The sequence below is a fragment of the Hippichthys cyanospilos genome, chromosome 9 (assembly GCF_059441005.1).
Source record: "Hippichthys cyanospilos isolate Australia breed blue-spotted pipefish chromosome 9, RoL_Hcya_1.0, whole genome shotgun sequence".
NCBI lineage: Eukaryota > Metazoa > Chordata > Actinopteri > Syngnathiformes > Syngnathidae > Hippichthys > Hippichthys cyanospilos.
In genome coordinates this window covers 15,642,925-15,654,952 of record NC_142377.1, presented here as the reverse complement: position 1 = coordinate 15,654,952, position 12,028 = coordinate 15,642,925, and the positions used below count along the sequence as shown (strand labels likewise).

General features: G+C 38.8%; 1 protein-coding gene across 2 annotated transcripts in view; it reads right to left on the bottom strand.

Annotated features, from left to right (window-relative positions):
• plxna1b (plexin A1b) overlaps nt 1-12,028 on the bottom strand; it is a 188,285-nt gene that overhangs the window by 50,255 nt on the left and 126,002 nt on the right. For both annotated transcript variants that reach the window (XM_088422806.1, XM_088422807.1), the window contains exon 10: nt 8,511-8,711. In XM_088422806.1, coding sequence (XP_088278932.1) covers nt 8,511-8,711 — 201 coding nt within the window. The remainder of the gene's footprint in view (nt 1-8,510; nt 8,712-12,028) is intronic.

Genomic DNA, 12,028 nt, shown 5'->3' with positions numbered 1-12,028 from the left:
ATCATATATTTGGACAGCAGCTCACATTTCTGTCCTCTAAGTTTAGAACATTTTTCTAAGTGTCCTTCTCTTCTTGTTTAGCCCTCAAGAGACCACCCAGCATGCCTGGGAAAGAAAACAATGGCCTCGTGTTTTCGGCAGATGCACTCTTAATTGTCTCAACAATATATACTGTATTATGAGTGTTGCTTTTACTTGTATATCCTTAAAAGCTGGTTATAGACCCTGAGGCTTTTTTGCAAATTCCTCTACATCGCTAGCGTTGGGGGGAATTCTTGTAACACCAAAAAGCTAGTGAAGTTGTTAGGAGTTGATGAACTCCTAACAACTTCACTAGTTTTTCAAATTAAACTCTAAACCCTCGATAAAAACAACAAACATTGTTTTGAAACCAGGTTAAATCTGCAATTCAGGGCCAAATAAATGACTTCATTGCACCGACATTGAAATGTGGCACCTGTTGCCAGTGTTTATAGCTGCCTTTAGCATAGATTAAATGCTAGCTAGCAGCGATCACATGCTCCATATATGATGGCGCGATACACGTAAATGAGTCTGGACACTTTGATACTGAGAGCCAGACACAAAAAATAAAAAAAAGAAAGATTCTCACCAGACTGAAACCAAATTAAATAAAAATGTTGTTAGTGAGCAATAAAGATAAAATGTAATCAGTAATTGCATATCTAGGAAAATGTACGACGTAAATGACTCTTCACACTGCGATGCTGAGAGCCTTACAGAGTTGCTGTTCCTACTGATCACTTTACGTCAAACAACTCTACATCAATCAGCGATGACAGTTTTAACAGGCAGATTAATCTCACAGACCAAACTTAATGGGGAGTTGTCTAAAATCGAATGTTTTTCACAAGGAAAGTGATGCAAACTGTAAAGTGAAGTAAAAAAAAAATTGATCATCAAAAATATATTTAAAAAGTTGGTAATTTATAATTATGAGCCAATGTGTTGTTTGGTCTTCAGTTATTGTTTTTCGCAAAAAAAAAAAAATATCTTGTTAATTCGATACTCGATATTTGCTGCACATTTTCTATAGGATATTTGAATACCAAAAAGACTGGATAATTGCAGGCCTAAGTGTTTCATCCCTATCTTGGAAATCGATCTTATCATTCGGTTGCTCTGTCCGTATACCGACTCACATGCTGATAGCAAAATAAATGATAGATGTGTATCAACATTTTCACCCTGCTGCTTTAAATTCTGACAAGACTCCCTGAAATGCTACACCCTGAATACACAGCAAGATTGTCAAGGAGCTGAGAGGACATGAGCACTATCCAAATGACTGCACTCATTCTCTGTTTTGGCCATGTAAAGGTGTTTATGGGTTAACATCCATCCTCGGGGGAGGCTGTGTGTTGAGGAGATGAGAAGCCGGGACCTGCTTGAGCATGTCCCTGCCCCAAGTAGGGAAAAACAAACAAAAAAAACCCATCAATATCTAAGGCTACAACCAGTACGTGTGCGCATCTGTGTTTAATGGCCATTGAAGGCATCGCAGAGGTTAGGTTACGATCCAATGCTCATCTTCTCTCATTGCACCAAAGGCTTATTAAACTTTCATACCACACCAGTATTTTTGCTGCACACGTTCGGGAAATACACATTGTGCATATTTTACTCACTGCAAAACCAATTCCAATATGGAAACATAAACATTACACAGGTTATTTCAAGAAAAGGTCAGATCTACATGTGCAAAGAGAAAAGAAAAATAAAGAGAAAGACTCTCACTAGACTGAAACCAAATTAAATAAAAACCCTGTTACTGAGCAAAAACCAGAGAATAGAATCAGTGATTGCATGTCTGGGAAAAAGTAAGCAATGCCCCAAATGGCACACATAGAGCTGACTGGAAGCAAAGATAGAGTGGAGATGCAAACTGCAGCTACAAAATGGCCTGCATCAGTGGCGGTGAAAAGGAAAGCTTAGATGGATGGCGAGCAGATACAGGTAAGAAAGTAACACTCGGTGCATCGGGCACCTTCTGCGAGGGTCACAGCCTGATAATTAGTCATGTTGAAGGTGTGTGTGCAAGCTGGACTGCTAAAAATATCAAACCAGCCCAGGGCAAACTCCGAGATACAGTTGCTTAGGATCGTTCGCTCTTTTCAAGGTGAGGACGGGGGAAAAAAAAAGTCTTGTAAATGCTACACTACATGAATGTAGTCACAGAAATGTACAGGCAAGCCGGACCGGACCGAGTGTTTATCTGTGTACGCCACCTTCCTGTTGCATACACAGGCGCAAGACTGATGTGGCCTCCCAATCAAGGATCAAGTAGTAATCCGTCCTATAGCTCAGTTTGTGTGTATGTGTGTGTGTGTGTGCGTGCCATATACGAGGGATCGGGCTCTGTTAAATCAGCGCCAGCTCATAATGGAGGCCTGTTAGCCCGTGCTAATCGCTAATGCTAACAGGATTGGAGCATGGCTGGACCCAGTTACCCAGCTTATCTCTTGCACACACAGAGGAAAGGACCACACACACAACTCAAGGCATAAAAAGAAGAGCATGGAGGGACAGAAATGCTGGCTTAAGCGAAAAAAATGTAGAGCTGTCATATGCATTAAGCTTGTGTAGTATTTTCACACTTGTTTAATTATTTGTAGAAAAATCCAGCTTTCGACATCTTCACTATTTTTGGGGGGGCACCACCGTTTGGCATTCCTATAGTCAACAAGTGGTTGCTTTGATTTTTTTTTTTTGGTTTTTATTTTCACAATTACTTCTACATCGAATGCATCATTTGCACGGAATTGACTGTGGATGAATCATTGATTGAATTACCTGAGTCAAAATGGATAATACTACTGATCGTTAAATAGCAAAAGTGCTGACAATCAATTCTCATGTGGCTTGAAGAGCATAAGCCACTTAGCAAAAAAGACCATTTTTTCCCATAATGCACGGAAACAGGAGTTCAGAACTTTCAGAATGATTCTCTCAGCACTACACAATGAAGCAAAGTGAATAAAGATTATAATGACTGACTTTCCTTTAAGGTCACACCGAGATGATTACAATAGAATTGAAGACAATGCAAATGCTTCTGACAGCATAACAGGAAAAGATCAAGGTGTGAACTTCTTGCTCATATAATTGGCCATCAAAGCTGACATGGACAGCTGGGACAGTGCTACGAAAGGGTAAAACAAAGTCAGGTAAAAGGCACAGATTACTAGAAATAGATGATGCAACAGTGGATGAGTGGAGATGCCGACATATGCTTAAAGCTAAACAGCAATTCATCTTTATTTATCAAGATGAAATGAATGAGCAGAGTCTCACCTGCTAAAAAAAAAAAAAAAAAAGTGGGGCATCTAACCAGTGAAGGTGGGTATGGCAACTATTTTGATACAGAGTTGGTAGAGGGTAACACTACAGTGGATTTGTACCCATTTTGGCACCAAGGATTAACAGCTGCTGAAACACTGCAAGTGCGATTCGAGAGTCTACGAGACTTGTATTGAGTTGTTTTTTTTTTAGCCATATTTTAGAGCTATTGCAGTTCTTTTGTGTATGTTAAGAAATGCGGAAGAAGGTAAAATAGAGGTATAGATTATTAATCTGTTATCAAATTATATGAACATCTATTTTAATAATACTATAATGGTTTCGAGCCATAGGGTAACTGATTTTTGCCTTTCAGCGGTAATTATTTTATGACTTTTGTGGTCCTTAGAGAAAGTGAAACTTTAACAGTTTGCAAACTCTTATTTATGTCTTACTTTGGAAACCAATGACGGGCCCAGTAACCTGAATAACCTTCCAAAAAGCTTGGTAAGCACAATATCAATCCCAATTGTGTGATATTGCTGAATTATTTTTAATCACTAAATAATATCAAATAAAGAAGAAGTAAATTGATTTTGAAATGCAAAATTACATGTTATCACTTTATTCAATTAAGCCATGGATCAAGTCTAAAAAATATTTAAAAGTGACAGCCCTAGAAGGAAAACAGTATACCAATTAAGTATTTTACCGCTTGAGTTCCGAAATTCGTGCCAGGAGTGTCTCTTTCCTTACTAAACTACTAATCTGGTGGAAACATGGCTAAAGATCAGCTTTCACATCTTGATCCAACTTTTACTGTCTGATTCCCTCCGTCCCCCCAAACCCCCTTTCTCCTCTTCCTCCTTCCTCTTCCTTTTTGTGCACATGCACAACAGCAGAACAAGAGTGTGCACAGATAGCCGAGACTCTCTCCACTGCCCATTCATCATCATTTTATCTTCCTTAATTGGATGCCATCAGGACCCCTGATACTTCCCATCTCTCCTTTAGCTAACAGCTGCTCTCCACATCTACACACAGAAGAATAATGCACAGACACACATTCTATCCTAAACTAGATTTTCTCCTCATTCCCGCATCTGTTTTCTCCTCCATTCCCTTCCTCCCCTTACTGGGGAAGGAGTCAGAGAAAGAGGGTGATGGAGTGACCCTTTGCTATATCAGATAGGTGGTAATGGTGTAAGGCCCACACAGATGTTATCTGTCCACTCATTCCAGCCCTCCAGGGAGACACCTCAATGAAGAATAAAGAGGTAAAGGAGGGCTAAAAAAAATAAGAGAAAAAGATGGGAGGGGTGAGTAAAAAGTCTTGATCTCATCCAACTTTTGACCTTTTACCTTCACGCAATACTCAGCTGAGGTCCATCAGCTCTTCTGACCCCAAAATGGTCATGTGAGCAAGCTGCCTCTGAGCAGGCAATGTGTGAACCTGTGTTTATTTGTTCCTTTAACCCACCTGCCACTTTTGAGCACAATCTCCCAACTCAAAGCTCTCTCATTGGTTTTGCCTCCTAGGCCTTGACCTTTGATTGGCTCACATGGCAGAACGCTTTATGCCTGGTCAAAAAAATATATGGACAAAGGGGATTAACTGTAGATGGGAGCTTGTTATTTTAGTTGCTTCTGACTAGAGCTTACTGATGCTGCAACAGTAAGGGATAAGGGTTTTCAAAAAGAAAAAACATTGTTAATTATTGTACGGTAAAAACATTTCCCAGAATTCTTTTCAGACACTCTTGTTGTCACACCAGGCACATTTGTTGGCGAACTTAGACTGGGGTGGCTTTCTTGGACAATTTCATTTTTCCACATTGACATGTTTGGTCATTTCATTGGTCAGATGTGACAAGACCAGGTGAATGTATTGACTGCTTAAAGACCCATGGTAAAAAATGATGAATAAGTTGCATCACAATAAAAGTAGAAATGTGGTTCAAAAAGCGGGAAAAAAAGTATCGGCTAGTCCGTAATTTACGGGATGAGTTATAGGTCAGCATGGTGATTGCCTCAAAATTAATTCATGCCAATTTGAAAATGACATTCTTTTTAAGGGAGGCAGGGAAAACATCAGACTAGTCCACTGTATGTACAGTGAAGAAAAAAAAAAAACAACAACTACCGAGCATATTGATATTTTCCCATGTAAGCAGTTATGGATTGCTGATACCCAACTGGATCAGTATGCAGCTTATGCTACACTATCATATATCAAGTGTGTCACATACATTTATATAAATATTGGCATTGTGCTGTTAGGGGATACCACAAGGGGGTATTGGGTTATTACAGTCAGTGGAAATGAGGTACAGGATAGGAAAGTCGACTTTAAACATGATCTGGCTGTGGTCATCGTGTACATGTTAGGTGTATCCTTTTGGATTGTGTTTGAAAGAGATGAGATTGAGTTTTGGCCTCAGGGGAGACTTTTGAGACAATTTTCTTCCTTACCTTCTATCATCTTCTTCCCCTCTCCTTCTCTGTTCATCCATACTCCAATTTCACTGGTCTGTCTTGTCTGGGCCCATCTTGACTTTGCACTGTCCACTATTATTTCATTCTCCCCTCGAAATTCATAAATCTCCTCACCGCTGATTCTGTGATTCACTTAAGGCTTTCTCGGTATCTGCTTTTTTTTTTTTTTTTTTACACTTAATACAAGTATACTTGAAAAAAATCCGGTCTTTCCGCTTCGCCACTATTCCTATCACGTAAGTGTGTTTCTCAAACACAAGGCTAAACTGTGGATTAGCATCCTTGTGTTTATTGATCGGCAGGCCCCCACAGCCTCAGTCTTAGAGTAGTGGAATACTGGAACCAGACACACGTTCAAAGACATCCTGGGATACATAGCCTTGGGCGTATCGAAGGGTGTGGTGCAGACACACAAGGCAGATGAATAACTCGTATCACCTTCACCCAGAGTCGTCCTGAGGAAAGTCAAATTTCTTCAGAGAAGCAAAAAAAAAGATGAAAAATCATAGGTGTCATATCTGCGACGATTAGTTGAATGTCATATTTAACACATTATATTTTTAAACAAACTGCAACTTCAGACACCCAAGTCAATTCTCACAAAACTTCCTTCCATTGCTCACCTAATGATTACTTGTAAGACTGCCAGGTCCCCGGAATATCTCATAAACAATTTTCACCATTGAAATAATCAGTAAATATCAGCTGTTTTGTCGTATGAAGGTCTATAATTGGCCTATTTAATTGGCTGGCCGATTGTTCAGCCAGACCCTTATAAAAACATGCAATATACAGAGAACAAAATGAATCACTATGTTCTGGATAAATTATGACTTCTGCTTTTCTATAGGCCTTCAACCATGCATGTAATGTGAAACTATTTGGAAGCAACATACTTATTTAATGAATTGACCATTATGAATTTGGATGATTGTGTGAAATTGAATAGTGACAAATATGAATCAACTGAGGCATAATTATGCGACCACTTGACTGCAACCAAAAGTAGCACAGCAAATTCAGTACCAACTCGATTGTGATCTAAAAGAGAGGCAGGTGACAATAGCTGAAGCCTACATCTCTGCGGACGTCCATTTCATAACTCCTACGGGCAGCAATAATCTGCTCAAAAAGACACTGCCATAGATAAATATGTTTAAAACATTTTTCAGGCACAAACCTTACTCTTGACAAAAAAGCCTGCCAACAATGGGAGATGCATCCTTAACAAAAGGAACGTTAAAAGAAGAAAGGAACCGCAGTTCATCACGTGCTAATTGCAGCCATTTATAAAACATAATTGTGTGTAAAGTATGGCAATTATATACCGCTATTCACTTTTCCCATCTTGTACACAAGACAAACTCATCATCAATACTTGGCCTTGAAGTCTGCTGCTAATTGCTAACAAGGGAGAAGCGCTGACAACTCCGGGCTAATTACTGTGAGCAGTATGTCTGACTTTGTGGACATTAAATAGAGAAATTTGGCCAGGTCGTGGTTTCGCTGCCGCTGTTTAACAAGTACCAATCAACAGTAAAGAAACCAGACTACATCGTGATATAGACAAGCCTGTCAGTAACTAATTAGCTCTGCCGTCAACATGCGCCATTAACCAAACCTCAAATCTGTCAGCATCCTTTTGTGTGTTACTATTTGAACAAAGCGCCTACAGTATGTACACGGCAAACTTACTTTTCATCTTGTGTGCGAGACATTCGAAAGAGGCACAAAGGAAGTCAGGCAGGAAGCGGAACATTTGACAGAAGAGGAAGTGGGAAGAAAGATGGGCTCTTGAGGCAGAGCGCGCAAAAAGGAGTGAAGTATCGAGTCAACGTGTAAACAAGATCAATCCGCTCCAAACTAGCTTCACAGGCACACTCGTTTTTTCGCATTTTCGGCCTCAGTGGAGCGCAACGCTAGCTTACCTCTTATCTGTCATGCTAGTTTACGGAGCATGAGGTTTCACCTGGATTTGCATGCAAATATAAGCTTTTGTCTACTTGTGCAAAGATTACTGTTTATTTTACTGTCACAATCATGGATTTACAAATTAATCAATTGATCAATTACTTGGTAGTCAGAAAATTGTCATACTGTTGATTGTTGACTCCCATGGGAAGCTGCTCTCTCTCACTTCCTCATGAAACAGTATTTTGCTCAATGATAAACTCCCATAGAAGCAGGCGCTCCAAACATTTGGAAAAAATGTGCTCATCTATCCAAAAATAATCTTAATAAATAAAACGTCAAATCCTATACCTTCCAACATGTCTAGGTTGTCGGTTCACCTGTAACCCTGAGCAGCATAACCGAATAAATGAACAATTATTTCATCAAGGGCTGGAGCCATTGATTATTTTTGAAAATTAGAATCGAGTAATCCAGTGCTTCTCAAAACTCTATACAATTTATACCTTGCTAGTATACCTAAAAAGTATCCTTTTTTAACATTAACAAATAAAAAAAGCAATGTAAACCGACTTTTAGTCGATAACTACTTTTTACAGCGTTTATGCAGATCACAAGTTTGAAACAATTCATCAAAGTGCCTGAAAAAAAAATGATGGTAAAAACAACAGTGTTGGCTAAGTCATGCATCAAATCAAAATGGTATTATCGGTAAACAAAAAACAAATACCAACTGTACAACTCAAATCTTTTGAATTCTTTGTGGCTAAGCAGGATCCATATTTGGGGATCATCGCACTCACCGCTGTCTTTTGGCACTGGATGGATGAGCTGTTGAAGCGCAGGGCGGGCACACTGTGCGTCTCCCCCTGGATGTGGAACACACACTCGTAGTTCCTCTGTCCTGACTGCGGCTGCGGAAGGTTTTTGGCAGCTAAGGTGATCGGCTTGGTCACCCCGACTGGAATGTAGATTTGTGTGGAGGGCAGAATCTGGGGGCAGTCCTGTAGAGAGAGGCACCGACATCATTTAACATCATAAAAAAACAAAACAAAATTGAGCAGTGTTAGGTGAAATGAGCAATTAGATCTTCAGACTTGATTTAAATTGCGCAAAGAACTCTCCAATTGGAGTGAGCAAGGGGAAATGAGCTGTCGAATTTTGAGGCGATTTGGTTTTGCTAATTTCCTAACATCTTATTATCGGGATCATCGGACTGTGAGTTTGTGCTGTAACATCTAATCTAGAAATTATGTTCTTAGTAAAGTGAAAATTACAATTTGATTACATAGGAGTCCATGCAAATGAAGAAGAAAAAACACAGACAAAAATGTTTGAAGCGGAAGGAAACAAGAAAATGTTCTTTACGATAATTTATAGGAATGTCCAAATCCCAATCACGTGATCAGAAATTGAGACTGATCGGAATCAGGGGGAATTACAGTGGGGAAAGGAAAATAACACTTGACTTTATTGATGATGATGATTTTTTTTTTCATTTTTAAAGGCTTGAAAAGTACACAGATGTTGCAAAACAAATATGAATGTGTAGTAAACATCACATGGCAACCTAGCCAGAAAAAGCTAAAGTAAACACAGCCAATGGAGGAACGTTTAAATGTTTTTAGCTTCTTTTAAACCACTTATTCACGAACCATATAAAAGGTGCCATGCATTTTTTTAACTAAAAAAAAGAAGAAAAAAAAGTAGATAAAAAGGTCATTTTGGTACACTTTTTTCCTATTCTTAATATATTGCCAAGGTAATGAATCGGACGAATGAACGCCCATCACACTAGAAATTTTGAGATCAAATAAAATCCATGTTCAACCACTTTTAGTGGTCACATTCAAAACAACTCATTCACCCTATGCGTGAAGTCATGCGTGACAACACTTTGAACTCTGATGTTTTTGTGCAATTTTAGTGGCATTTCTTTTTTTTCCCTTGAAACTTCAAAATTCAATTGGCTCAGAGGCATTCATTCATTGAAGTTCCGCAGTGAGCTGCGGAAGTGTGAAATCAGAACAATCTGGATGCTTAGTAAGTGCTTTAGGCTGATTGTGTCATGGCATCACTGCCAAATCACTACATTTTCGAGTCCATAATTTTCCCATTGATGACATTGCAGCAATAAAAGTCAAATATTTTAGAAGAGCTGAAGTGTTTGCTTGGAAAAGTAATAGCAGCTGTTGCAAATGAGCACTAGCTGGCTGACAGTGTTTAAGTTCATTTAGTAATAGGTCTAAAAAATAGGTGTTAACAAAAAGGGAATCAGTGTCGCACCACAGATTCAATAAAGAAAAGAAAACAAAACAGGTAGCATATCCATGTACCATAATTCCCCAAATACAAGACGCACCTGTGTATTGGACGCACCCTTAATTTTGTGGTCATATTATGCTATTTTCTATGTTACTGTTACACTTTGGCAACAATGTAAAAACTATAGCAAAACAGAATAAATCTAATCTTCCTAAACTTTATATTTTCTTATGTTCATAGCTGCAAGTTATGCATTTGTTGAGGGTTAAGTGTGTTTGAGATTTCCCACATTATGAGTGTAACATTGAATGCGCTCAAAGCAGTTGTTCTTCGTTTTCCTTGCGACGCAGCTCGAATTCATTTTAGTTGCGCAGCATCTGTGTTTAACAAATTTATGACTGTGTGCATTTGCCAAAAGACCGCGATTAATAAACGACTCAAACGGAATAGCTTTCCGAGTGCTCTAACCAGTGCACACAGCTCTATACCATGCCACTCTTAATTGAATCAGCTGGAAACACCAAACTTTTACATTATCATCTCCGTTTGACTACTATTAATGTGTGAATAAGGGTAGACTCAGACATTGGTTCAGTCTGCTTGCTTCTGTTATTGAAAATAATGCCGTAACAACCTCAGCTAACACGAGCTCCTGTTAACTGCAACAGGCACTTGCTGCTATTTGCCAACTGACATTCACCTACTAGCTCTTATCATGACGATAATTATTGTAAGCAAGAATAAAAATGCACATCTGTGCGTCAAAATGTGACAGATCAATCTTCCTCAAATGGTGTTGAATAAAAATAAATAGATAAGTTATCGTTTATAGGATGCACCCATAATCTTCATTTTTGGGGAAAAGTGCTCTTTATATTTGGGGAGTTACAGTATGGAATTAAAAAAAACAAAAAACAAAAAAAAAACACTGAATAGTCGCCCCATCTTAGCAGACAGTGAATCCCCTATACACACATCCTCCCCCGCCAGGCAGTGAACCCCGCTCCTTTTTTACTCAGAGCTTTTGTACATTAGAGGCTCCAGCGTGTCCCCGGGGCCACAGCACAATGTTGGAGTTTGTTCATTAGCCTGCTTAGCTCAGGCCTCGTGTGTCATATTACACACCAACACATGTGCAACATATAATGAGAGACGGATATTACAGAAAGAAGTAAAACCATTTGCCTCTTGATATATAGTACACTACGACTCTTGGAAGTAGTACAGTAAAGCAGAAGAATGAAGAAATGGTAAAGCAGAGATGGCATGTTTAATTGATCAAACACTGTGAAACGGAACATACAAAGCTTGGTGAAAGTATTCATTTATAATAGGACCATACTACTACTTCAACGGCCAAAGTATAAAGATTTAATAGAAAAACAAGACAACTCAGCACTGGTGCTACCAATATTTTCAGTCGGTTGCACTGCACGAGTTTCGGTCACACACTTTTTCGGGGAGATACACTATGACCATATTTGCCGAAGATTAGTCATTTCTATTTGCATGCCATAATTTTCTGGAATGTAAAGATTGACAGTGTCTCAAGATATGACATTTGCAAAATACTGCATCAAGAACTGTCTGCAACAGGCAGCTGATTGTCAAAAAAAGTCAATTGTTTGACATGACTTTCAAAGAAAACATTGGAAAAAAGGCACTGCATTTATTTGAACATTTTTTTGTCCGGAGCTCTTATTGTGCGATAAGGTCCTCCAAGGCAGTGTTTTTCAACCAAGGGTACGTGAGGACACTGCAAGATATTTGTAGAAACTCATTAAAGCTCAGATGACTGATGAAAATAAAATAAAATTGCGTCTCATAACATTATTCTTGTTCAGTGTTTTAACATCTCTTTAAAAGGTGACTAATTTAAAAGTGCTCTATTCTTTGGGGTAAATGTTACTAAAATGAGTTTTTTTTTTTTTTTATTCTCATTCACTGACACACCAACCACTAGAGTGGTTAGATTGAAGCCTGGTTATTTGATTTGGCACTGTAAACATAAGTGACTAGATGAACATACACTGTAGTTATTTCACCCCCAACCCAA